The 25,124-nt window shown below is 73.5% G+C and overlaps 4 protein-coding genes across 4 annotated transcripts; 3 read left to right on the forward strand and 1 right to left on the reverse strand.

Moving 5' to 3' along the window:
• Positions 1 to 6,867: 6,867 nt before the first annotated feature.
• Positions 6,868 to 8,278, forward strand: FOXH1 (forkhead box H1; the record flags this gene model as incomplete). Its single annotated transcript, XM_084229450.1, has 3 exons — positions 6,868 to 7,041; positions 7,299 to 7,403; positions 7,487 to 8,278. 3 exons carry the CDS (start codon positions 6,868 to 6,870, stop codon positions 8,276 to 8,278), a joined length of 1,071 nt encoding a protein of 356 aa, XP_084085576.1.
• Positions 8,279 to 8,733: 455 nt separating this feature from the next.
• On the reverse strand, positions 8,734 to 14,177 carry KIFC2 (kinesin family member C2). Its single transcript, XM_084229526.1, has 18 exons — positions 14,078 to 14,177; positions 13,823 to 13,904; positions 13,525 to 13,679; positions 13,285 to 13,426; positions 13,012 to 13,121; positions 12,878 to 12,943; positions 12,665 to 12,793; positions 12,433 to 12,510; positions 12,216 to 12,330; positions 12,041 to 12,150; positions 11,559 to 11,664; positions 11,333 to 11,490; positions 10,202 to 10,306; positions 10,004 to 10,125; positions 9,802 to 9,925; positions 9,600 to 9,729; positions 9,274 to 9,530; positions 8,734 to 9,197 (listed from the first exon to the last, which is right to left on the reverse strand). Exons 1-18 carry the CDS (start codon positions 14,174 to 14,176, stop codon positions 8,934 to 8,936), a joined length of 2,352 nt encoding a protein of 783 aa, XP_084085652.1. The 5' UTR covers position 14,177; the 3' UTR covers positions 8,734 to 8,933.
• Positions 14,178 to 14,739: 562 nt separating this feature from the next.
• TMEM276 (transmembrane protein 276) lies at positions 14,740 to 16,015 on the forward strand. Its single transcript, XM_084230285.1, has 2 exons — positions 14,740 to 15,178; positions 15,302 to 16,015. Exons 1-2 carry the CDS (start codon positions 15,086 to 15,088, stop codon positions 15,785 to 15,787), a joined length of 579 nt encoding a protein of 192 aa, XP_084086411.1. The 5' UTR covers positions 14,740 to 15,085; the 3' UTR covers positions 15,788 to 16,015.
• Positions 16,016 to 16,951: 936 nt separating this feature from the next.
• LOC311168653 (zinc finger TRAF-type-containing protein 1) lies at positions 16,952 to 23,863 on the forward strand (the record flags this gene model as incomplete). Its single annotated transcript, XM_084230284.1, has 4 exons — positions 16,952 to 17,296; positions 21,351 to 21,589; positions 21,822 to 22,033; positions 23,282 to 23,863. 4 exons carry the CDS (start codon positions 16,952 to 16,954, stop codon positions 23,671 to 23,673), a joined length of 1,188 nt encoding a protein of 395 aa, XP_084086410.1. The 3' UTR covers positions 23,674 to 23,863.
• Between the last annotated feature and the right edge of the window lie 1,261 nt (positions 23,864 to 25,124).

Here is a 25,124-nt window from a genome sequence, read left to right on the forward strand (position 1 = left end):
GGGGCTGACATGGCCGCCGGGGCCGGCACCGGACCCCAGGAACTGATCCGCTGTCCCGGACGTGGTGGTCTGGCCACGCTGGAGCTCATCAGCCAGGGTGGCGGCCAGCCAGGGGGCCCTCCCAGGTGACAGCAAGCACCGCCACCAGCCACGTCCACCAGGCCCTCTGCGGTGCCCGTGCCCTGAAGTCACCGAGAAAGAGCTGTGGGTGAGCAGCACAGCGAGGCCGTCCGGAGAGGGCACCTGGCACGATGGGGAGCAAGGGAGAGCACGTGTCTGTGCCTCGAAGAACGGCATGTGGGCACGGGACTGGGCGGCAGTGGGGCCATGCGTGGGGCCACGGTCAGCTGGGGGTGCAGCCGGCGGGCCGGGCTGGGAAGGCAGGCTGCGCTCCGGGGTGTCTCCAGGTGAAGAGCCGCCTCTACCTGGTGGGCAGATTCCAGAGGAGAGTGACGGGGGCCTCCCTGGGGGCGCGGGCGTTAAGTCTCAGGCGGTCACCCCTGCGGCCTGAGTCCGACCCCTGGCCAGGGAATGACCCACCAGGCACAGCAGACTCCTCCTGCCTCCCCGCTGCTCCCCACTCTGTCTCTGGGGCGTCCTCTCACCCCGCACCGCTGGCCTGCACCCCAGCTCTTGCGTGCATAAATAAATAAATAAATCTTGAAAAATAAAAAGAGGGCGACTGACTAGAGGCGCGGCCACCCACCCAGCGGGGAGGGCAGCTGCTTCCACCCGGGAAGGGGCAGCAGCCGGGTTGCGGGGCATCAAGCGGGCGACCAGCAGAACGGCCGTGTCAAAGCACAGGAGGCCGAGAGCAGGACGGGGCACTGGGGGCGCCGGTGCCAGCAGCTCGGGGCCAACCGGGACGGTGGCCAGTGGGGCGGTCGCTGCCATCTGCCATGGGCCCTTGGCTGGGCAGAGCTGCTGGGTCGGGAGGACGTGCCGGGCGAGCCGCCACGAGGGCTGGGCAGCAGGGGGCAGGCCCGGCCGGCGGGCCCAGTGCTGTGTCTGGGGAACGGGCTGGAGGCCCGTCGCTGTCACACGAGATTCAGCCCCGATGGCGGGAAGCGGCTGGTTCCCTGAGCGCCACAGGAGGGCAAGGCCAGTCAGAGGTCATGTCCGAGGCACCCGGCGCCCCGAGCTGCCCCTGGGCCGGGCGGGCTCCAGGCCGGAGGAGGAGCCGGCAGAGGAGGAGCGGGGTGGGCGGGTGGGGGTCTGCGGGACGGGCGGAGCCGCGGGCAGCTGTCCTGAGACGTCCACCCTCCTGCAGCGGCCAGGAAGGAAGGAGGTGGCGGGTGGGCCCCTGCCGTGGACGCGAGGGCGCCCCTGCGAGCGTGCGGGCGTGGCCCCTTTCTCCTCTTCTCTTCAAAACGCGGGGACCGCACAGAGCCTGGTGGCGGGATGTGCTGCAACTACTGGTCCGAGCCCCAGGGCGGGAGCCGGCGGAGCCGCCAGCAGACCCCACTCAGGGTGCAGAGCCCCAGAGAGGGGCTGGGGGCACGTCAGCCTCACCGACAGGCTGGGGGGCGGCCCCACCAGGGCCAGAGTCAGCCTCCAAGGCAGGGTGCGAGGAAAGTGGCACCGCCCTGGCCCCAAAGCAGAGGCCAGACCAGCGAAACCACGAGGCCTCCCTCGCAGGCGGCCTCCCGGCCACCCCACAGCATGGGGAGGGGGCTCGGGGCCACTCTGGCGGGGCCCTGGCCCACAGCCCGGGAGCCCACCGAGGGGCGGAGCCGCACCCCAGGAGGCTGGGCTCCCTCCCAGACTGGTGGGGTCTGGGGGGCCGGGCAGGCGCTGACCCGAGAACCCTGCGCCCGTGGGGGCGCCGGCGGGAGGCCAGGGCAGGCACAGGGGCGCCACCTGGACGGCGGGGCTTCCGGAAGCTGCGCACACGCTCCCCCCCCCCCCCCCGCGGCCACAGCCCCCAGGCCCAGGGACGGCCTCAGGCCCAGGACGGCGGGATGAGGGGGAGCTGGGGCGGGGACCGCCGGTGCCTGTGGAGGGGCCAGCGGCGGGAGAGCGCGGCCGGGCGGGGGCCGCCCCGCGGAGCAGACAGAGCTGGCTGGCGGGCACGGAGGGCGCCATCCGTGCACCCCAACTGCTGCGGAGACGGGGTGTGATGGCTAGTGACCCCCCTCAGCTAAGTTCCAGGGGAAAATAGGAGAGGGCAAGGTCTGCGCACACCGCTGGGCTGGGGGGGGCGCGGGGACCACGGTGTGGCGGGAGCACAGCACCGCAGCGGGACGCGGGGAGCACCGCGGGGTGGGGAAGCACCGCGGCGGGACGCGGGGAGCACCGCGGGGTGGGGGAGCACCGCGGGGTGGGGAAGCACCGCGGCGGGACGCGGGGAGCACCGCGGGGTGGGGGAGCACCGCGGGGGTGGGGGAGCACCGCGGGGTGGGGGAGCACCGCGGGGTGGGGGAGCACCGCGGGGGTGGGGGAGCACCGCGGCGGGACGCGGGGAGCTCCGCGGGGTGGGGGAGCACCGCGGGGTGGGGGAGCACCGCGGGGGTGGGGGAGCACCGCGGGGGTGGGGGAGCACCGCGGGGTGGGGGAGCACCGCGGGGTGGGGGAGCACCGCGGGGGTGGGGGAGCACCGCGGGGTGGGGGAGCACCGCGGGGTGGGGGAGACCGCGGGGTGGGGGAGCACCGCGGCGGGACGCGGGGAGTGTGGGGAGCACAGGCCCTGCTGGGGCCCACGGGACACAGGCCCTCAGGACACGCTCTCCGGGCCCCCCAAGGCCGCTGCCCGCGTCTGTGCGGCGCCGGGGGTGCCACCGCCGTCTGTGGTGATGCGGCCTCCGGGGGCGACCCCTGGGAACCTCGAAGAGCCAGACGCCCGCCCCGCCGCGAGGCGAGCCTCCGCCTGGCTGGCCCTCAGCTCCCGGCACCCGATGGCTGCCCCGCGGGTGACCGCGACGCCCCGGCGAGCCCACGGCCCCCGCGGCAGGGGCGCCTCGGAGCCCTTTAACGCAACCGCACACTTCCTGGGCTGGAATGGGCCAATCAGGTGCAAGCTATGAGCTGATTGGTGCTAACTGGCCCAATCAACCGCAGGACTGAAAAGCGGCCCAATCAGACTTGTGGGCGGGGCACCCCAGTGAGGCTATAAGCCCGGGTCCGCGCGCGCGAGGGACAGGCTGTGCCGGCCTCCGGGGAGGCCCCGCGGCGCCCGGGGAGGCGGAGGAGCCGCAGCCCTTGCGGGGGCGGGTCGGGAAGGCCCGGCGTCCCGAGGAGCCGCCTGTCGAGGCGGCGCGCGCCGTCCCCGCCGCCCCTGCCGGCCGGCGCTGGCCAGACCCCCCGGGCCGACGGCGCCCATCCCCGCCGCGGCCCGACGCGCCCCCCCGAGGGCGCCCGCTCCGCGGCGGCGCGGCCCGCGCCCAGCTACAGCCGCAGGCCCCGGGGGTGTCGCGCTGCGCCCGCCCCCGGCTCGGGTGTTTGGCGCCTCCCCCGTCTCAGGGCCGCCCCTGTCCCCCCACTCGGGGGGCAGCTGCCCCGAGCTCCGCGCCGAGGGGCTCCGGCAGGACGCGTGTGAGTCGCGGGAGGGACGGCAGCCTCCGGGTCCGGCAGGAGCGGCTGTGCGGAGCCGCCCCCCCGCTCCGCTCCGTCCGCGCCCCAGGAGGGTCTGCAGGGCGCGCCGGGAGACGCGCCCACCGCGCCCGCGCCAGGCCTCGGGAGCCCGCCCAGCCCGGGGCGGTGGGGGACGGACCCGGGCCCTCAGCTCACGGCTGCCCTGCCCGCTGCCCGCCCCTCCGGGCCTCCCCACCCCCCTCCACGCGGCGTCTTCCCTGAAGACTGGCCGGCGGGCCCGGCCCCCACCGCGCCGCCCGGCCTTCGCTTCCCGGCCCCGGGGCGAGGACGCGCCAGAATCCCCTGCACCGCCGGGGGCGCCAGCCCCGCTCCCCGAGCTGCTCCCGGGCCCCCCTGCTGCACCCTCCGGGCCAGGCTCGGCCCGAGCCCACGGACCCGGGCGGGGGCTTCCCCTTCCAGCGGGCGCAGGGGGCAGCACACGACGCCCCCGGCCGCTGGGGTGGGGGCCAGTCGGCGAGGACGGGGGTGCAGGAGGCGGCACGGGAAGGGCCTCCAGCCGCCCCCCCACCCAGGTGGGCGGCGGCTGCGACCCCAGGGGAGAGGAGGGAGGGGCCATGAGAGCGGGGTGGCCCGAGAGCCCTGGACAGCCCCCGCCCCGAGACACCCCGGCCTGCAGCACCAGCCCCCGCGGGGGTCCTGGGGCCAGAGCCCGACCTGGGCGGCGCCGGACCCACCCGCGGCGTCCCCGGCGCCCTGCGCGGCCCTGGCGGGGCTCGGGTGTCTCCCCTGGCCGCACTCCAGGCCCGGCCGCCGGCCTCGCTCCGCGCCGCCACTGCCCCCGGAGCGGGGCGAGCTCCAGGGCCCGACCTGCCCAACAGGTCTCCGGCGGCCGCGCGGCCCGGGCTCCCGCCGCCCCGCTGGAGGCGGCTGCCCGGGGCCTGGCCACCAGCACCCACGGGCCCTGGCGACCGCGCCTGACAGGCCGCCGCCCGCCCGCCCGGCCGCCCGCGCCTCCGAGCGCGCCCCCCGGGAGCCTCCTCCGGCTCAGCCGCCCCGCCCCGCCCCGCCCCGCCCCGCGCGGCCCCGGAGCCCTCCCCTCACCTTCCGCTCCGCGCAGGCCGCCGCGCGCCGTCGATCAGAGCCCGCCGGCCGGCCGGTCGGCTCCGCGCACCCTCGGGCGCCGCGGGGGCGGGCCCCATGCGGGCCCTCGCCATGGCAACACTACACTTCCGGCCCGCGCCCTGAGCCGGAAGTCGAGCTGCCGCCTGGCGGGCGGGGCGGGACCGTGAGGGAGGGGCGGGGCCACCAGGGGAGCGGGGCGGGGCCACCAGGGGAGCGGGGCGGGGCGCCCGGTGGCCAGGGAAGGGGCGGGGCCACCAGGGAGGGGCGGGGCCACCAGGGAGGGGCGGGGCCGCCCTCGGAGGGCGCGGTGCGCGCCGCGGGATTCCCGAGCCGGGGCGTCCTCGGGGCGTGGGCGGGAGCGCGAAGGGCAGAGACTGCAAAGCCAACAGCGAGGGAAGTTGTTTGTTTGTGCCCGGCTTTTCGGGGAGGGCGCGCGGTGGCCGGGCTGCGCAGCGCAATGGCGGGGCGGGAGCAGCGCGCGCGACGGTGCCGCGGGGTGCGCGGAGGACGCGGTCGGGACGCAGGGCCTGGGGCTGGGTGGGGAGCCGGGCCTTTGGGAGCGGGGGGGGCCCCGTGGGGAGGGCGGGGTGACTGAAGACTTGCAGGCGTGAAGCCGTACGCCTGAAACACGATGCTGACTGACTCCAGGGTTAGCTCTTTTTAAGGGAGACACAGACTTGCAGGAGAGAAAGGTTCGTTTGCTGGGGGGCGGGGGCTGGGGGGGTCCACTGAATCACCGCGGTGCACCACTCAAAAAGAAGTCCAGTCCGTTAAGGGGGTTCAGGGCAACCAGGGCAGCTCGAGGCACCCCAGTGAACGCCCACTGGGCTCTGAACCCCTCTTACTGAATTTCCTTTGTCGTGGCCACACGGCAGGGATCGTTTCCGTTGGGACTGACCAGGGCGCCCTCAACTGGAGCCCTGGGGACAGAAAGGAAGAAGTGACCAGGAGTTCGAAGGAAGGCGGAGTCTGAAGGGGCAGCTGGAAATGGGGGTACCCACAGGCATCACTCAGAAGTGGCCTGGACTTCCCTCCCCCAGCTGCCCTGAGCCCGCCTGTGTCCAGCCCCTGGCCTGGGAGGGGACACCCCAGAAAAGCTGCATTTGCAGAGTCCAGGGTGAAAGTGTGCCCTGTGCTCCCTCCTGCTGGGAGTGCCTGCACCAGCCCCTGGGCCTGAATGTCCGGCGGGCTGGCCTGGTCAGGGAAGGGACAGCTGGGCTTTGGGACAGTGCACATCATGGGCTTGACTGACTCCAGGGAAGGAGAAGGCCAGGGGAGGGAGAGACTGGGGAGGTCAGGGCACTGGGGTGGCCACTGGGTCGCAGGCGGCTGGCACCTTTGGAGCTGCCCTGTGCCCACTCACACCCCCATGCCGAGATCTCCCCGAGTCTGCCCAGGACTGACGGGACAGGAGCGCTGGCCCCTCAGGCTCCCCAGACTGAAGGGCCTGGACCCCAGTTGAATGGAAAGGCCTGGCCGCAAGAGGGCCCCAGTCACCCCTTGTGACCTTCACCTGCCCAGGACCAAGCCCCAGGGGTAGGGGCCTCCTCTCTGGGGGCAAGGCCAGGGCGTGTGGCACCAGCATCTTCTGGGGTGGTAGGCCCCCTCCCCGGACCAGGGAGGTGCACCAGAAGGCCGGCTCCGGGGCCCCTTTTGGCAGGCTCCAAGAGGAAGCAAGTGGCCTCTGGGCCCCAAGGGGTCTCCCCCCAGTGTCCCTCTTTTGCTCCTGGGGTGTGGGTGTCCTTCAGGGAGCCCTCCCAGACCACCACCACCCAAGCCCTGCGAGCTGCTGGCCTTGAACTCGCCCCACCTCTTCCTGGCAGCTGGGCTGGGACCAACGACCCCCCCCCAAGCTGTGAAGTGGGAGTCTGAGACCCAAACCAGATAGAATGAAGCTTTGGGGGTGCGGGCCCTTCAGAGGGCTTCCCTTCCAGCCCCAGGGGTGCCCCGGCAACGGAAGGCAGCCCAGGAGGGGAGGAGTGAGACTGGGGCACCGGCCTGCAGCCCCCACTGGAATCCTCCCTGCCCCTCCCTTCCAGATTAACCGAAACCTGCTAATTGTGGCAGCCCTCGACCTCCCCTCCCCCAACGCGGAGCCCTCCCTCCCTCTCCCCTCCCCCTCCATCCGAATGATAAAGGCCGCCGGCCCCACCACCCCGCCGTCTGCCCGCGCCTGCCCGGGCCAGCCCCTGCCCACGTTGCCGGCCTCCGTGCATGGGGCCCTGCAGCCGCCCGGGCCCGGGGCTCGCTGGGGCGGAGTCCGCCTCTCAGCCCCCCAAGCGCAGGAAGAAGCGATACCTGCGGCATGACAAGCCCCCTTACACCTACTTGGCCATGATCGCTCTGGTGATCCAGGCCGCGCCCTCCCGCAGGCTGAAGCTGGCCCAGGTGAGCGGCCCCGCGCCCCCCGCGCCGCGCCGGCCCGACCCGGCTCCCCCCGGCCCTGGCCGGGCCCCCGGCCGTGCCAGTGCGGCCCGAGGCGGCCGGCCGCGAGGCGGGGTGCGGGAGAGCCGAGGGGTGCGGGCGGGGCCTTCCCCGAGGGTTCCCCCGGCCCCGGCGCGGACGGTGGGGGGCGGCGCCGGCCGTGGGGGAGGGGCGGCGCTGCCCCCCGCGCCCGGCTCACGCCGGCCGTCCCGCGGTTCCAGATCATCCGTCAGGTCCAGGCCGTGTTCCCCTTCTTCAGGGACGACTACGACGGCTGGAAGGACTCCATCCGCCACAACCTCTCCTCCAACCGCTGCTTCCGCAAGGTGGGCGGGCGGGCGCGCGGGGCGGCGGGGGAAGCCCAGGTGCCGGTCGGGGCCCCACCCGAGCCCGCCTCCCACCCCTCCAGGTGCCCAAGGACCCCGCGAAGCCCCAGGCCAAGGGCAACTTCTGGGCGGTGGACGTGAGCCTGATCCCGGCCGAGGCGCTGCGGCTGCAGAACACGGCCCTGTGCCGGCGCTGGCAGGGCCGGGGCGCGCGGGGGGCCTTCGCCAAGGACCTGGGCCCCTACGTGCTGCACGGCCAGCCCTACCGCCCGCCCAGCCCCCAGCCGCCGCCCCGCGAGGGCTTCAACATAAAGTCTTTGCTAGCGGACCCCGGGCAGGGCGCGACCAGGCCGCGGCCGGAGCCTCGGGGCTGCCCAGGTCCAGCAGGCTTGGCTCCAAGTTCCGAGCCGGCGCGGCCCAGCCCACCCCCGGAGAGGCCTCCGCGGGCCCCCAGAGCAGAGCAGGCTTCCCAGGCCAGAGCCAGCGGGCCCTCACCCCTCTCCCCAGCACCCAGGGCCTGGCCCCTCCGCTTAATGCAGGGCACCCCGGTCCCCGGGGCACTGTCCAGTGGAGGACACAGGGCCTCCCTCTGGGGGCAGCTGCCCACCTCCTACTTGCCCATCTACACTCCCAATGTGGTCATGCCCCTGGCCCCTCTACCACCCACCTCCTGCCCCCAGTGTCCACCCTCAAGCAGCCCAGCCTACTGGGGGGTATCCCCTGAAACCCCTGCGCCCCCAGGGCTGCTCTGGGATCTGGATGCCCTCTTTCAGGGGGTGCCGCCCAACAAGAGCATCTACGACGTGTGGGTGACCCGCCCTCGGGACCCGGCTGCCCCTGGCCCCGGCTGGCTGCTGTCATGGTGCGGCCTGTGAGGCTCGGGGCAGGGCCTGCGTCCCCGGGCCCCACACCGCCTGGGGAAGGGGAAGCCGAGCTCCCAGAGGTGGAGGCTGTGGCCGCAGCAATCTCCAAAGCCCAGGCGCCCGCCACGCTGAGGTCAGGAGGGCGTTTACCGGGCCGCAGAGGGTGGCAGCCCACTCGGCGCCTCGCCCACCCGGGCGGCAGGGGCCAGACCCCACCTAGGACAGCCCTGCCGCTGCCGGCTGTCCTCTTGGCCCGCGCCGCGCCTTCCATCCATCAGCAGCTGTCACTCCCTCCCTGGCCCTGGCCCTGGCCGGGACAGCCCGGGGCCTGAAGCCCCGCTCCCCGCGCTGGAGCCGCCTGGGGTGGGCCGCCTGGGTGGCGGGGGTGCGCCCGCGAGGCTGGGAGCAGTAAAGAAACCAACGAGACTTTAACACCAAGTCTGGTTTTTGGAGGCAGGGTCTGGGTGACGTGGTCGGGCCGATCGGGGCCTCCAGCGCAGGGTCCCCTGCTGTGTGCCTGATAACAGCAAATGGTGATAAGGGGGAGCTGGGGTGGGGGGTTGAGTGGGGGCAGTCCCTTCCTCAGGCAAACACTCCTGGAGGGCTGGGGGCCGCTGGGAGTGGGGGCTGCGGCTGGAGGCCGAGGAGGTGGGGGTGCCGACGCTCCTCAGGGCAGCCTAGGAGGAGGGTCCTCCGCAGGTGGGAGAGCGGCGCTGGAGCCGCTCCCGGGGCCCGGGCTGGGGGGGCTGCCGGGGGCCGGCGTGGGGGTGCAGGGGGTCCCGGTGAGGGGCGTATCGGTGCTGAGGGAGGAGGGCGTCCCGGAGCGCATGGCCCTGCGGCGCCGGGCGGGCCCCAGCTCCACCTGCCCCACTCGCTCGGCGAACTTGAGCGAGCAGACGGTCTCCCCGAGGTCCTCCGGTCGGGTGGAGATCTGTGGGGGCGGGGGGCGCTGAGCGAGGGCGCGCGGGGTGCCCGCCCGCCCGCCCCGCGCCGCGCGCCGCGCCCACCTGCAGCAGCAGCACCGCGGTGGCGCCGGGGCCGAGCGCCGGCTGCAGCAGGCGCGTGAGCTGCGAGTCGCGGAAGGGGACGTGCGGCCGGCGGGCCCGCAGCGCGGCCATCACGCCCCCCAGAGCCAGCAGCGAGCGGTTGATGGTGCGGGCCTCGCGCAGCCGCTGCGCGCCGTCCCGGTCTCCCCGCGGCGCGGGGGCCGCCCCCGCCTTCCAGGCGCGCTCGGAGCCGGCCAGGTCCACGAGGTGCAGGGTGCCTGCGGGCGAGCCAGGGCGTGGAGGGGCCGCCGGCCGTCGGGGCGGGGGCTGGGCGCGCGCCGCGGTACCTGCGGTGCCCGGGCCGCGCGGAGGGGCGGCCGCGCGCAGCGTCAGCGTGACGAGGGCGTGTGAGCGGGAGCTGCGCGGGTTCATGGCGGTGGCGGCCGTGGCCCGGTTGCTCCTCCCCAGGCTCAGCATCTGGAGGGGCGGAGCGACGAGGCTCGGGCGGGGCGCGGGGCGCGGTGGGGGGGCCGGCCGGGGCTCCCTTACCTGGTGCAGGGTCTCCAGGTTGGGCACGTCCCAGGTGGTGAGGCCGGCCACCTGCACCCCACCCTGGCCGGCGGGGCCCTGCCGCACGGCCAAGCGCTCGGGAGGCCCCGGGGCCAGGAGGTCCCTGGTGGGAGAGGGAGGCCCTCAGGCGCAGCCCGCGGGTCCCTGGCAGGGGGCTTCCGGCGCGCAGAGGTGGCCTGACCTGACAGCCTCGTTGTAGATCTCCAGCATGCTGAGGGTCACCCGGTGCTGCCCCGCGGTCCCCATCTCCCTGAAGAGCGACTGCAGCGCCCTGGGGGCTATGCCTGGGTCCTGAGGCGGGCCCTGGGGACAGGGTGAGGTGCCGCCTTGGGCTCCGCCTGGCTGAGCCAGGGGGGCCCTCCTCACAGCCTCTCCCCACCTCCATGCTGTAGGTCTTGCCAGTCCCAGTCTGGCCGTAGGTGAAGACGCAGACACTGTAGCCGCGGAGGCAGGACAGCACAGCGGGCTCCAGCTCGCTGAACACCTGCAGGCGGAGGCGCGGCCTGAGCTCCAAGCCCCTCACGGGATGGGGTGCCCTCCCAGCATGGTTGGGGGCGCCTGGAGCTCCGAGGCCCCGGGAGTCAGGTGCTGAACTTGCCCGCAGGTGGGAGCAGGGAGGGCCACCCCAACCCGCCCTCAGAGGTTCCCCAAGTCAGGCAAGGACTGAGAACACCTGTCGTGCAGGATGGGGGCGCTAGGCACAGCCAGGGCACCCCCGAGGGTGGGGCAGGTGCCAGCCAGGACTGTGGACGTGGCCCTGGGGGGCCAGAAAGGCAGCGGGGGACCCTCAGCTGGATGCCAGCCATGGCCTCTTCAGCACGATGTGGTCAGCTTCCCTACCCCAGAGGCTGAGTCCAGGATGGCCAGTGCCGTCCAATGGGCATGGGGGAGGCCACCGTCGCAGGCACAGGCGGGCAGCGAGGGCCCGGGCTGGGTGCTGCGGGGCTTCCTGTCTGGAGCTGAGCCCACGAGCAAGGAGGCAGCGAGACCCGGCGGGGCTGAGGCCAGGGCGCCCGTGGGATCAGCAACAGCAGCTGTGGCCGCGGGAAGGGGGCGCCTGGCAGCCCTGGGCACCCACAGCCACCTCCGCCGGTTGAGCCTCCCTCTTGGGGCCTCTGGCAGGCGGGGCCAGGGCGTGGGAGGGCACTGAGTGGGGACGCCAGCTCTCACTGACCGCCTTGGGCACCCAGCAAGGGTCGAGGCTGCTCTTGGACCGGCCCTGGGGAGCGGCCGCTGGTGAAGCTGGAGGAGGGTGTGGCGCCGGCCCACACGGCCCCCCCAGGTCTGAGCAGAAGCCATTCTCTAGCGGCCTTGCTCCCCAGCTTCCTGGCAAGAACCCCCTGGAAACGCTAGCCCTCCTGCTGCAGAGCCCGTGTCGGGGCACGGGGGCCGGGGGGTGGCCTGGCCAGGCCCTGCCCTCCCAGGGAACAATGGAAGGGTGCGAGGAACCAGGGCCTGTGGGTCCGGGGCCTGGGAAGAGGTAGAGGCCGAGGGCAGAGCAGCGTGTCACCTCCTCCTGGCTGGCATCTGGGGGGAAGACCCAGTCCAGACGGAAGCGACGCTGGCGCCCTCGGTAGCAGGTGGTGACCGTGCCGCCAGGACCGGGCTCTGAGCTGACGAGGCTGGAGGGCGGCCCCGGCCTCAACCGACACAGCACTCGGATGTTCCCTGGGGTAGAGGTCAGGCCCTGAGACTCGGCCCCCCAGCGGCCCCCACCCCACTCCAGGCCTGCGTACCTTTGAGCTCCAGGAGCCGCCCGGGGCAGCCTGTGGGGGACCGCTGCTCCTCAGGGGGCTGAGGCCCCGGCCACCTGGCAGACAGCGCCCCCAGGGCCCAGGACACCTGGGGGAACAGGGCCATGAGGAAAGCAGCCAGGAGCTGGGTGAGGGCAGACACAAGATACGCAGAGCATGCCCGTGCCCGCCCTGGCCTGACAGCCTCTAGGCGGGTAGCTCTGGACCCGGGGGCTCACCCAGAGGGCCAGGCATGGAGCCAGGGACCCAAGGGGCAGCAGGTGTGTCCTCGGTCTCCTGGCTGCCCCCTGAGAAGGCCACTACCACCCCAATGTGCACAGAGCAAACGCATGACCCACAAGTAAGATCACGTCCAGAGTCACGACCCCATCAGGACAAGGATCTCCTGAGGCTGGACCAGGAGAAGGAATCGGGGTCCCCAAAGGAGCAGAGGGAAGGCAGCCAGGAGCACGTGTGGGGCTGACCTGGCCACGGGCCTCGCTCAGCGAGCCCTGACAGCTCTGGGTGAAGGTGCTGACCAGGCCCCGGAGGTCCCCGCAGCCCTGCCGCAGGCTGGCCGTCCGTGCGCGAAGCCCTGTGGGAGAGGCTGTGTGAGGGTACCCCCACCCACAGGCCCCCCAGCCCCGGAACCACCCTTACCTGCCAGCTGCCCGTGCACCTGCCGCAGCTCCCTCCTGCAGTTCTGCTCCGTCTCCTGCTGGAGCTGCCGGAGGGCCCCCCGGAGGCCCTGCAGCTGCACCTCCTGCACCCCCAGCTGCCCCCCGGCCCCACCCGTCACTGAGGGGACAGGCGCTCGCCAGGCCCGCCTCAGGCGGCCCCCAGTGGCCAACCCTCCCGGCCCAGGCCTGGCACCCACCTGCTCCCGGAGGGCCTCCGTGGTGTCCTGGGCCTCCTGAAGCTGGCCCTGGAGCTCCCCTAGAGCCTCTGCTGCTCCCTGTGTGGGTGTGAGAAGGGGCTCAGGACCAGCCTCAGGAGAAGCCACCCGGGGGGTCTGCCTATCCCTAGCTCCATGCTCCCGAGGCCTCTCCTCCAGGATTCGCCAACTGGGGCCCTGACCCAGGAAGCCCTGCGGTTGGGGCGCAGGCTACCTGGGGGTCCCTGGGGGGGCAGATGGGGCCCCAGTGCAGCAGCAGGTCCCGAGTGAGGCTCAGGCTCTGCTTCAGGGTCTCGTTCTCCAGAGTGAGGTGCTGAACTCTCTTCTCTGAGTCCGTCGCCCCCTGGAGAAGAGGGAAGCCCTCGGACTGGGGCTGGAAACCACCTGGCCACCAGCCCGCCGCCCGCCCGGCCCCGCCAGCCCTCACCACGCCCAGGCGCAGGCGGCCCAGCTCCTCCTCCTGCAGGCCCAGTTGCTGCTTCAGCTCTTCCAGCTAGAAGGAGGGATTCAGGATGATGCCTCAGCCCGGATCCCCCAGAGGCTGCTGCCCCGGCCCCTCACCTGTCCGAGGATGAGCTGCTCCAGCTGCGGCCAAGCCTGCCGCTCCTCCTCTGGCCCCAGAGGCTGCTGGCCCCCGGCCTCATCCTGCGACGGGGGCGAGCGGCTCTCTCCTGGGGATGTGGACCCTGGGACAGGGAGGACCCGTCAGGGCTGACGAAGTCCCTAGCCTACAGGAGGGAACCTTGGGGGCAGGACTGGCTGGGGACCAGCCCAGGACCATGGCGGCCCTGGCGGGCTTCCCACCCGCACAACCCCCTCTCCAGGGCCACTCACCGCTGGCGTCGCCGGGGAGCGGCAGCCCTGCAGCTGGCTGTGTCCCCTGGGACAGGGCCTGCCTTCCCTGGGGGCTCCGGGTCCATGCCAGGAGGGCCAGAAGCTGGCCAGTCACTGTGAGCAGCGGGGGAACATCACCAGGCTAGAAAAGATGAAGTTGGGGGGAGGCCTGGAGCACTGCAGGGGGGCTGGGAGCACCGAGAGGGCCGGGAGCACAGTTGCTTGGGGCCGGGCTCTCACCTGGCTGGCGTCAGGGGGCTTCCCGCAGCTCCCTTCCGATGCCAGCTGCGCCGAGAGGAACTCAGCCAGGCGCACCAGGGCCTCCTCCAGGGAGACCTCCGCGGGGCGGCCCTGGGTCCCCCCACGCCCCGGCCCATCCTCGGACTCGGAGCAGCCTGCAGGGCCGGAATGGGGGTGTGCTGGGGCGCGAGTGGTCAGACCACTCGGGCCCCCAGACGGCACCTGCTGCGCCCCTCCTTCCCCGTGAGGGCACCGGCTCCGGCCCCTTCCCTCGCTCTCCAGGCCCGATCGCACCTACCGACCAAGCCGCTCAGCTCGGTCCACAGCTCCGCGGCGGGCTGGCCGGGGCGGCGGCGACCTCCGGGCCTGCGGCGGGCACTCTGGGGAGCGAGCGGGGAGCCGTGAGCCGCGGGCGCGCGGCCCGCGGGGGCCGCCCTCGGGGGCTCGGCCGGCGGCCGCTGCGCTCGCGGCGCCCCACCCCGGAGCGGACCCCGGGATCCGGCCCCCGCGCGGCGCGGGCCCGCCCGACCCCGGCGAGGGGCCGGCGGCTCACCTGGGCAGGGCCCTCGGGGTCGGCGGCCGCCGCGGCCGCGCCATCCCTGCGGAAGAGGCTGTAGAAGATGTAGATGAGCAGCGAGTAGAAGGCGTACATGGGGGCGCGGGGCGGCAGGGGCCCCGCTCGCGCCGCCCCGCGTCCCCGCGCCGGACTCCGCGCCCGCCCGCCCGCCCGCCGCAGCGCCGGCGCGCATGCTCGGACGGCCGCCCCCACGACCCGCGCCGCCGCGGGGTGCGCGGAGACAGGTGCGCCGGGCGCCCCGACACCTGCCCGCACCCGCTCTGCTCCGACAGCCGCCCGGCCTCCGCGGAGGCGCCCGCGCAGGACCCGAGGCCTCCGCCCACCCGCGGCCCACCCGCGCCCCCTCGCAGCGCCCCCAGACGCCCTCCCCCGAGGGCGCTCCCCCGGCCCCCCGCCTCGCGGCGCTCGAGGCCCGCCCGAGCCCCGCCCAGCCCGCGTCTAGCCCCGCCCACCCAGGCCCCGCCCCGCCCCACCTCCCCGCTCGGCTCCGCCCCCGAGCGGAGCTCCGCCCCTCCGGGCTGAAGCCCGGCGGGACCCCGGCAGTGCGGAGCCGCGCTCGCCGGAGCCCCGCCCCCCCGCCCGCGCCTGCGCCCTGGCCGCCGCCGCTCTGGCCGCGCTCCTCCTGGGTGCTGGGCGCGCGGCCGCGCGGGAGGCGGAGGGGCGCGGGCGGGGGCCCCGCTCGCCCGTCGCCGCCGCGGCCCCCGCGCACTCGGCCGCGCCCTCCGGCCCGGACTCGAGGACGGCGCGTTCCGGGCTTTGGCGCCGGGCTCTGGGCGGACGGCGCCTCGGGGCTCCCGCGGGCCGGCGGGCCCCCCCTCCGCGCGGGCTCTCCCCACCGCGCGCCCGCAGCCTCGGGCCCGGGCGCTGTCGGAGGCGCCACCCGCGCGGGCCTGGGAGCCCCGAGGAGCCGCCCGTAGGGCTCCAGGCGTCCTTCAAAGTTGAGGCGCCCTCGCTGCCGCCCCAGATTCGCCAGGCCGAGGCGCCATGGCCCCCAGGGCGTGGGGGCAGTGGAGCGCAGCCCTGTCCCGCCTGGCGCTCGGAGCCGTGTCCCTGCGCGCAGCCGCCAGCACCGCCCAGGTGAGTGCCCTGCGGGCCAGCCCCGGGTGGGAGGGGAGGCCGAGGGCCAGGCTTCCGGGAGACCCCACCCCAGACGCGGGCCTGCTTTCCTCTTCCCCGCTTCTCCCCCGCCCCTGTCCACAGGCCAGTCGAGGGGCCGCTGCTGGCTTCCTGCTCCAGGCCTTGGCCGTCACCACCACGCTGGCCCCAGGGCTGGGCACAGATGAAGACTGTCTCGCCGGAAGCTGGGTGGCCACTGTCATCGGACTGCCCCTTCTGGCCTTCGACTTCCACTGGGTGAACGGGGACCGCTCCTCTGCCAACCTCCTCCTGGGAGGAGGCATGGTGCTGGCAATGGCCGGGGACCACCTCGGTGCTGAGGGCCGCTCCGTGGCTGGCCAGGCGGTGGTGCTGGTGGTGGCAGTGACCATCCTCATTGTGGCCGTTTTCACCACCAACACTTATGGCATGTGGGGGGGCGCCATGCTGGGCGCTGCCGGTCTCCTGAGCCGGCTGGAGGAGGACAAACTGCTGCTGCTGCCCAAGGAGGACCTCTGTCGCTGGGCCCTGGCTGCGGGCAGTTGGGCCTACCACCGCGCCCTGCACACACAGCGCCTGCAGTGGGAGTGACCACTGGCGGCAGCTGAGCAGGGCCTCTGCCCTGGACACGGGCCTCCCCCTCCCGAAGACCACCCCCCGAGACCTCCTCCCCAGTGGACACACTCGTTTCTCCGAGTGGGCTTGTGCACTGGCCCAGGGTCAGGCCGCGTGGACGCCCCCTTTCTGGCTGAACTTGAGGACCAGGATGGAGGAGGCGGGCCTTAAGCACATTGGGGGTCTGATTTGTGTTTGTGTGTACAGGGAGGAGCTTGATCCCCAATAAATCTTAGGGATTGGCAGGAACGTGTATTCTGGCCATTCTTGAGGATCCAAGGGTCTTCCGGAGCTTCCTAAGGCCTGCGGAGCTGGGGAACCACGCGCCTCGCCAGCCTGGCCTTTCAACAACACGGCCCCTCTGGGGGGGCCCTGGCCGAGAATCCCAGACCGGCCGGGCCGGGCCTGGCCGGTGGCCCTGGGCTGGGGCGGTGACCTTCGGGGGCGGCCTGCTGGGTGGGGGCGGGAGTCCGTGTCCCAGAGGCTCCCCCAGACGCACATCGCCTCCCGGCTGACGCGCGGCCCTCCCCGCCCGCCGGGCTGTGCGAGGCAGGCCGCGCCCCCCAGTCCGCCTTGGCTCCGTGGACGCCGGTCAGCCACCGGCCGGGGCCGCGGCGGGTCAGGGTCGGGGCGCGGCGGCGCCGGGCGCGGGGAGGGACGGGCCCGCAAGGGGCGGGGCGGCGCAGGCCTCTCCCGGGCCCGCGAGCGCCGGGGGCGCAGGCGCAGCCCGCGCGGGGCCGCCCCCGCCCGCGCGGCCTCCCCGCCCCGCGAGCGCGCCCCGGCGTCGCCGCGCCGCCTCCTTCCTGCGGGGGCGGGCCCTCGGCGCCCATTGGCTGGGCCGCCGCGCCGGCTCGCCCCGAGCGCCGCCGCCATTGGCCCGCGCGGCCCACGTGACCGGCCGCCGAGGGGGCGGCGGCGGCGGCGGGGGGAGCGCGCCGCGAAAACAAAGATGGCGGCCGCGCCGGGGTCGGTGGCCGCGGCGACTGCGGGGCGACGCGCGGGCCGGGCCCACTGAGGCGGCGGCGCCGGGAGCGGGCGGCGGGGTCGCGGCGGCGGCGAGAGGGCGGCGGGAGCGCGCGGCGCCCCTAACTTCGGCCGCGGGAGCGCGCCGGCACCCGCCCGCCGGGCCGGCCGGCCGCGATGTCCGGCGCCGAGGAGGCCGGCGGGGGCGGCCCGGCCGCGGGGCCCGCGGGCGCCGTGCCGGCCGGGGCGGGGGCCGGGCCTGGGCCCGGGGCGGCGGCGGGGCCGGCGGCGGCGCTGGGCGAGGCGGCGGGGCCCGGGATCCCGGACGAGGCGGGCCTGGCCGGCGCCCGGCAGCTGCAGGAGGCGGCCGGCGACCCCGACGCGCCGCCCAAGAAGCGGCTGCGGGCGGCCGAGGCGGCCGAGGCGGCGGCGGCGGCGGGCAGCGGGAAGCTGGAGGAGCGGCTCTACTCGGTGCTGTGCTGCACCGTCTGCCTGGACCTGCCCAAGGCCTCCGTGTACCAGGTAGGGCCGCCGGCCCGGCCCCGGCCCGGCCGCCCGGCCGCGGCGCCGCCCCCGGCCTCCCCGAGCCGCGCGACCCTCCTGCCCCGCCGGAGCCGCGGCGGCCCCGGCCTCGCCCCGCGTCCCTCCGGGGGCGGCCGCGTGGGGAGGGGCGCCCCGGCCCGCTGCCCGGCCGCCGCGGCGGGGTCTGCCCGGGCCAGGCCCGGCGTCCCGGAGCGGCCAGGCGGGGCCGGGCAGGGCGGGTCCTTGCTGGCCGCTCGGCCGCCGCCCTGACGCCCCCAGACCTGCTGGCCGGCGCGGACAGGCCCCTGGCGGGCTCTGCGCTGCGGGAGCCGGGGGGCTGCTGCTCCGCTCCGCGGCCCGAGCTTGCGGGGAGCGGCGCGGGACTCGCCAGGCTTCCCTCTCCCGCCCGCAGCGGGGGCGGAGAAGGGCGGGGGGACATCGCGGGACGCGGCCAGACACCTGTCCTTTTGGCCTGGGCCCCCTGGGCCTTGGGGGTGCACCTCAGGGCCGGCTCCCTCTCTGGCTCCATTATCCCGTGTCCATTCTCTCAGCCAGAGGGACGCTCAGGGTCCTGGAGCAGGAGCCCGGGGGCTGCTGGTGCTAAGGGTGGGGCCCCAGGAGAGTCGGGCCTGCCTCGCCTCCCCTCCGTGAGGACGCTGGAGCCGGCCCCTCGAGGACTGGCCACCCGGTGCTGCTTCCTGGCCCACTCGGCACGAGGCCAGCTGCCTCTGGCTGGAGCTGCCAGTGGCCAGGCCCTGGCCCCGGCCGGCTCAAACCGGGTGCCGGGAGCCAAGCTGTCTGAGCCGGCAGGAGACAGGCGGCTGAGGGCCACGGCAGCCCAGGCCCGCCCTGTGGCCTGGTGGGCACCGTCCAGGCCTCCAGCAGTAGGACAACCTACAAGGACCCCCCCTGGGGGCATCTGGGCCCGGTGCCGAGCATTTCCCTCCCGTTTTCCTCTCTTCCCTGGCTTGGGGGAAGCTCTGGGCCTGCTAAGGGCTGCCACGCGGAGGGGCCGGGTGGGACCCTGAGGGAGGGCTGGGTGCTGCTGTGCTTCACCCTGGCAGCGGCCCTGGGGGAGCTTGTGTGGTTGCGGTGCCGGCAGGTCCGTGGTGGGCTGGGCCTGCCTCTGTGGGGCCCGCCACTCCCGCTGGCCCTCTGGGCAGCTGTGCGGGCCTGGCGACTGCACGCCTGCGACCTGCTCTGTCCCACTCCTCCCTGCGGGCTGCGGCGGCCCCACCGAGCCCTGCGCAGCATCTGCCTCTGGGCAAGGTGACGTGTCTGTGGGTCCTGCGGGGCTGCTCCACGCCACCTAGGCTTCCGGGACCGCCTCCGTGGTGGCGGGGGCTGCCCCCGCACCGGTGCCCGCCAACCTGCTCTGAGGGGGACATCGGGCTGGAGGGCCGGGGGGCTGGTGGGCGGCTCGGGACTGTACTCAGGTCCGGCTGTTGTTTGAGGGCCACTGGCTTGTCCACTCTGCCCAGGGCACCCCTAACAGGGATGTGGCCAAAGCCCAAACCTCACTTTTCTCCTGGGCTCTGCCCTGGGCCCTCACACGAGGTCAGCGTGTTGTCCCTGAGACAGCCCCAGCCCTGCCCTGCTGGCATTTGCAGGGAGGGACCCCAGCCCCTCACCAGGTCTCCGCTGGGAAAGCTCCTGCCGCGTCCCAGGCAGTGCCTGGGGGAGGGGGGGTTGTCCCCAGGTGTGGTCCCGGCTCACCACCCCCAGCCTCAGACCTGGCCCTGCCCCTGGCCTGGCACCGCTCATGCCGCCTCTGCTCAGGCTCGGGGGTGCCCCGCACAGGAGGTCCTGCTGCCTAGGTCGCCCGTCTCAGCTCAGGCGGGCCTTGGTCTGGCCCTGGAGGGGCCGTCCCTGAGACCCACCCTTTGTGGGCGCGCACTTGGGGAGCCCTGCACACCCACCCTGTGAGCTCCTCTGGGCCCAGGCACGGGGTTGCAGAAGAGCTGGGGAGCATGTGGGCTCCCAGGGCCTGGAGGCGGGGTGGGCTTTGTGCTGGCTGCCGTGGCTGGTCGAGCACCCCCCCGCCCCCGCGGGCAGTGCTTGCTCAGGGCACGTGTAGATGTGGCGCCCCAGCTCTTGGGGAGGTGTGACTGGGAGCCACGCTACCACCTAGGGGGTCACACAGAGCCGCCATCCCTTCGGTCCCTTGGACTGGGGTCGGGGAGTGTGGGTACCTGGGGTCCTCTCAGGCGACCCTGTCGCCCTTGGGGAGCTGTGCTCAGGGGTGGGCTGGCAGCCCGCGTGAGCCTGGGTGTCAAGTCTGTCTCCAGAGGAGAGGTGCATGGACCACAGGAGCTTGGCGTTTCTTAGTCCCCGGGGTCAGGTCTGCCGGCCCCCTGTGGCTGGCAGGGCTGAGGCAGGCACGGGTGCTCACAGAGGGCCCCTCCCGGGGTGGGGCAGGAACCAGAAATGGGGGTCTCATGCGCGGGGCCTCTTTTGAGGCTCTGCAGGCAGGGGCTGCAGCTCGGCGGGCGTCCAGTGAGTCTACCATGTTCTGGGAACAGGGCCTCAGCACACGCTGACCTGGGGGCTGCCCTCGCCTCTAGGCCCAGGAAACAGGTCAGAGAAGGCCAGGGTCCACCCTGCCGCAGGGTCTTCCCCACAGGAGCGTGGTGACTACGGGTGTCCCACATCCCGGGCAAGGGGCCGGCTGGTCCTAGGTGTACCAGCAACCCCGGGCACCTTGCCAGCCGTGGCAGCTGCAGGAGCAGCGGCCCCGGGACATGGGACCTGCAGGTCACCTGGAAGGCACAGAGCAGGCGGAGGCACTGCGCACTGGAGCCCTGGGGCTGCAGCCGGGGGAGGGGCCTAGGCTCCTGCGCATCCCTGCAACCCCTTGCGCCGGGGAGAGGCCTAGTGGGGGTGCAGTCCGTGCACACCGGGGCTCCGGCTGCCCGGTGGCTCTCGGGGCCGAAACCCTGCCCCGGCCTGTTTCCAGCTGGGCCCCCAGCGATAGCAGCAGAGCCAGGTGGTGGGGGGTCCAGGGGACCGGCCTGTGGCTGCAAGCGAAGACGACCCCAGGCCCTGGGTATCACATCCTGCTGGCTTCCAGCGGGGGTGTCTGAGGGTCCGTCCCGGGCGGGGCTGCCCAGGTCCTAAGACCAGGTCCACAGGGGCTGCCTCTCTCCCTCCTTTCCAGGAGGGAAAGGTCCGAGGGCTCTTGGTCCAGCTTGAGCCCTTGGTGGCCGTGTGAGGCGCGACACTGGGCCCATGGGTGCTGTGACTCGGGCAGCCTCCCTGCCATGTGCTGCCCGTCTTCTCCGCTGCCCCAGGGTTGCACAAGGCCCAGCCATCCACTGGCCGCTCCTGGGTGGGCCTCAGCGTAGCCAGCTGCTCCGGGCCATGGCTGCTGCCACGCTGTGCTCAAGACCGGAGCTTGGCCGCGCCTCCCTGAGCCGGCGGCCCCTTCCCGCTTCCCAAGTCACAGGCTGAGACTGTGCGCGGCCCGCTGGGCCCTGTGTCCCCAGCTCACACGCCCGTCCCATCCTGAGCCCGGCTGGCCCAGGCACAGCCCTCTCACAGCCTCCCCTGGCATCTCAGCTTGTGCCTGGCCCTGCAGCAAATGCCAGAGGCTGGGGTATGCCGAGGCTCCGCATGCCTGTGTGGGCTGGGCCCAAAGGGGGCCTGTGCTCTGTGGCTCTGGAGGCTTGTCACGGGAGCCCGCCTCTGCCCCACACAGCGGGTCCCTGGACGCTGGCCACAGCCCCCCGGGTGCCAAACGACCCCAGGTGTGGGCAGGTTGGGCCCGAGGGGCCGGAGCCTCGGCGCACGCATGTGGCCTTAAAGGGCGGGCCTGGCACCCGCTGGCCCGCTCTTACCTCCCTTGTGCTGGCGAGCAGCCCCTGCCCGCCCTAGCTCACTGGCAGCCAGCGGTGCTGTCAGTCAGAGACCTTTGTGAAGGACCAGGAGGCGCTTCCCCACCCAGCCAGGCTCCCAGCCCGGCCAGGCCACAGTGGTGTGGGCGCCCGGCCCGGCCCCCGGCGGCGGCGCAGGTGCCGGTGCAGGTCGCAGCTTCACCTCCCTCTCTTCTCCGCAGTGCACTAACGGTCACTTGATGTGCGCTGGCTGTTTTATCCACCTACTAGCAGATGCCCGGCTGAAGGAGGAGCAGGCCACGTGCCCCAATTGCCGCTGCGAGATCAGCAAGAGCCTCTGCTGCCGCAACCTGGCCGTGGAGAAGGCCGTGAGCGAGCTGCCCTGCGAGTGCGGCTTCTGCCTGCGCCAGTTCCCCCGCGCCCTGCTGCAGCGGCACCAGAGGGAGGAGTGCCAGGACAGGTGGGCGTGGGTGGGCCTGGCTCCCAGCCCCAGATCCCGGGGGGGCACAGCCCAGGCTGCGGCCAGGAGGAGGCCCGGCCGGCGGGCGGGGACACTCAGCCTGCTCGCCCCGCCCCGCCCCGCCCCAGCTGCCCTGGTCGGTCCTCCAGGGGCTTCCCGGGAACGAGGGCCAAGACCCCGGGCAGGGCTCCCCCACCCCCGCACACCAGCCCTGACCACGTGTGCCCCCCAGAGTTACCCAGTGCAAGTACAAGCGCATCGGCTGCCCGTGGCACGGCCCCTTCCATGAGCTGACGGTGCACGAGGCGGCCTGCACGCACCCGGCCAAGACGGGCAGCGAGCTGATGGAGATCCTCGACGGGATGGACCAGAGCCACCGCCAGGAGCTGCAGCTGTACAGCGGCATCTTCAGCTTGCTCAGCTTCGAGAAGATTGGCTACACAGGTAAGGGGGCCCTGCCGCCCTCTGCATGCCGCAGGCTGGGGCCGGGTGGGCGGGCAGGTGGGTGGCTATGGGCGCGGGCTGCGCTGGATGGTGGGCATCTGGGAGGATGCCTTGGGGCGCCGAGCAGAGGCCGAGTGGGGTTGGGCAGGGCCGGGCATCTGCATGGCTCGAAGCCCCACGTCCTTACCTGCTCTCCCTGCGGCTGTAGCGCCGAGGGACAGTCGGGGCTGACACGGAGGGCGGGGGTAGCGGGACCTGAGGGCCGGGGCCTGTCCTGCGGGGCCCGGGGCCCAGAAGAGGACTCAGCACGTCGGGGCTGCCTATGGCCGGTCACCACGGTGACCACGGGCCTCCTGAGGCCAGCGAGAAGCTGTTCAGGGCCAGGGCTCGAGACAGGCCGAGGGTGCCCGACTGAAACTGCTGACCGGGAGTGGACGCCCAGAGAAGGGCAGGCCGGACTGCACCAGGCCCATTGGATCTCATGGCCTGTCCCGGCCACAGCCACCACTTTGGACATGCTGGGGACATCTGGGGAACAGGAGCGGGACCGGAGCCCGCCCCACATGCAGAGGACAGCAGCCACACCTGCCAGCACCGGCCCTCGGGCGGCTCCTTCCTCTCCCTGCCTAGCCCCACAGGGGCTAGTCAGCATCAAGGGCAGTCATGGGCAGCCAGTCCCACCATCCAGCCTCCTCTGGACCTGGCTTGGGGTGGGCTGCGCAGGCCTGAGAGGCCAAGAGCCCAGGCCTCGGCGGCAGCAGCCAGGGCCCTGGTCCGTGGCAGCCCGGCCGCTGGGGGCACCGTGGCACAAGCAGGCCAGCCCGGCCGGGCCGTGAGGGTCCTGGCGGGCGCAGGTGGCCAGAGAGGGAGCCCGGCACGCGGAAAGGACTGGCCGTCTCTGTGGAGGGACTTGCTGGCCATGGGCTGTGCTGAGAGGACTGTGGCCACAGTGCCGGCTGCCCGCGCTGCCCCGCGGCTCTGTATCGCAACCAATAAAGTGCATTGTTCTCAGAACGCTCCTGTCTGTGTGTCTGCTTCCCCGCCCGCCGCTCCTCGGCCGGCCGGGTGGGCGGGCGGGCCGGGGCGGGCTGCAGCCTCCTCCACGTGGGGCCCTGGACTGTGGGCGCGCGCGCTGGCCGGGGTGGGCAGCCTGGGCCGAGCTGGCTGCTGTCTGGTTGGGGCTGCGCCCGGCGGAGCCCCCCACTTCCGCCCGCTGACGGCCGCCTCGCGCCCTGTCTGTCTCCGCAGAGGTCCAGTTCCGGCCGTACCGCACGGACGACTTCATCACGCGCCTGTACTACGAGACGCCCCGGTTCACCGTGCTGAACCAGACGTGGGTGCTGAAGGCGCGCGTCAACGACTCGGAGCGCAACCCCAACCTGTCCTGCAAGCGCACGCTCTCCTTCCAGCTGCTGCTCAAGAGCAAGGCCGCCGCCCCGCTCGAGTGCTCCTTCCTGCTGCTCAAGGGCCCCTACGACGACGTGCAGATCAGCCCCGTCATCTACCACTTCGTCTTCACCAACGAGAGCAACGAGACCGACTACGTGCCGCTGCCCATCGTCGACTCCGTGGAGTGCAACAAGCTGCTGGCCGCCAAGAACATCAACCTGCGGCTCTTCCTCTTCCAGATCCAGAAGTAGGGCCCTGCCCGCCGCCCGCCGCAGACCCGGGATGCCGCATGTGTGTGCGAGCGCGTGAGCACACCCGCCGCCCGCCTCCCGCCCGGGCGGGGCTGGCCACGCAGAGGACACAGGCTCAGGGACACGCGCGGGCTGCCCGGCCTACTGGCCGCCAGCCCCGCGCTGCCCGCTCCAGGCCGCCCAGGCCCCGGGCCGGACTCAGGAGCCTTGCTGACTCAAGACGGCGTATTTGATTGCTATTAAAAAGGCACCCTGTTTCCTACTCTGTCTTGTTGGAGGCGTGGCTGTGATTGGACGGCGTGGAGCGTGGGTTGGGCTGGGGGGCACAGCCCACCCGCCCCGTCTCTGTCACTGCACCTGCACCCCCAGGAGAGACTCGGACGCCGCCTCTGGTCATGGCCGGGAGGGGCACCTCTGCAGCCCAGGGCGCCCCCCTCTCCCCCGGGGGACCTGCCCCAGCCACTCCCAGGGAGGCAGCCGTGGCCACGGGCCTGGCAGGTGTTTTCGGAAAGCAGGGTGAATTTCTGTCTCTTACCAGGAGAAAATCAGACTCGGGGGCTCTCCCGTAAGTCACGCAGACTTGGCAAAAGAAACTCTTCTGTCTGCAGCCAGAGCAGCGGCGTCCACAGGCCGAGGAGAGGCCGCGGGGGGGGGGGGGGGGGATGCCAGTGGCTGGCCTAGGTCTAGGCGGGCCCCCGCCCCGTCCACTCAGGGACCCATGGCTGGCACTGCAGTCCAGGGCCCGCAGACACCCCGGGCAGACGCTTTCTTCCCAGGAGAGGTGGGCCCCCAGCCTAGGCCAAGCCGCCCCAGGCCCAGCGGGCAGCCTCCTAGTGCAGGCCTAGGGTGGGAGGAGGCCAGTGAGGACCCTCAGGGCCCCTGGAAGGAGAGAGCCTGGCCACCACGGGGATTGGCATGGCGCTCTCCTGCACTGCTTTTGTTGCTTCAATACCAAAGAACTGTTTCCTCTGGCCCTGGCCTGGCCACGGCAGGCCTCCAGCGGCCCCCAGGTGGCCCCGCAGACCAGGCATGCGCCTGGGCTCCCCCACCCCCAGGCAGCTGGGGTGGGGGCAGGGAGCTGGGGCCGAACGCAGCCTCCCCTGTCTGAGCGGCCTGCCAGGATCCCTGTTTACTCCCACTCGGGCCTGGGTTTCTCAGGGATGCCCCTGCAAGGCCAGGGGGGCCTGGCTTCTGAAGGTGCCTGGGGCTGTTTGGTTTTCTGCCCTCAGGAGACCCCACAGCCCTAGCACATCCTGGGCACACCCTGCACGAGCCCCACTGCCCAGGTGGGGGGCGGCATCCAGGGACGAGGGGGTTGGACATGGGCCTGCCCAGTGGCCAGTACCTGTGTCGGAGCCATTCAGCAGAGCCCCTGCCTGTGCTGGGGGGATGGGGAGAGGTGGCCTGGGAAGGCCAGGCAGGGAGCCCCAAGAAGAGGAGTGCGGCCCAGC

The sequence above is a fragment of the Talpa europaea genome (genome assembly GCF_964194135.1).
Source record: "Talpa europaea genome assembly, chromosome: 3".
Lineage (NCBI taxonomy): Eukaryota > Metazoa > Chordata > Mammalia > Eulipotyphla > Talpidae > Talpa > Talpa europaea.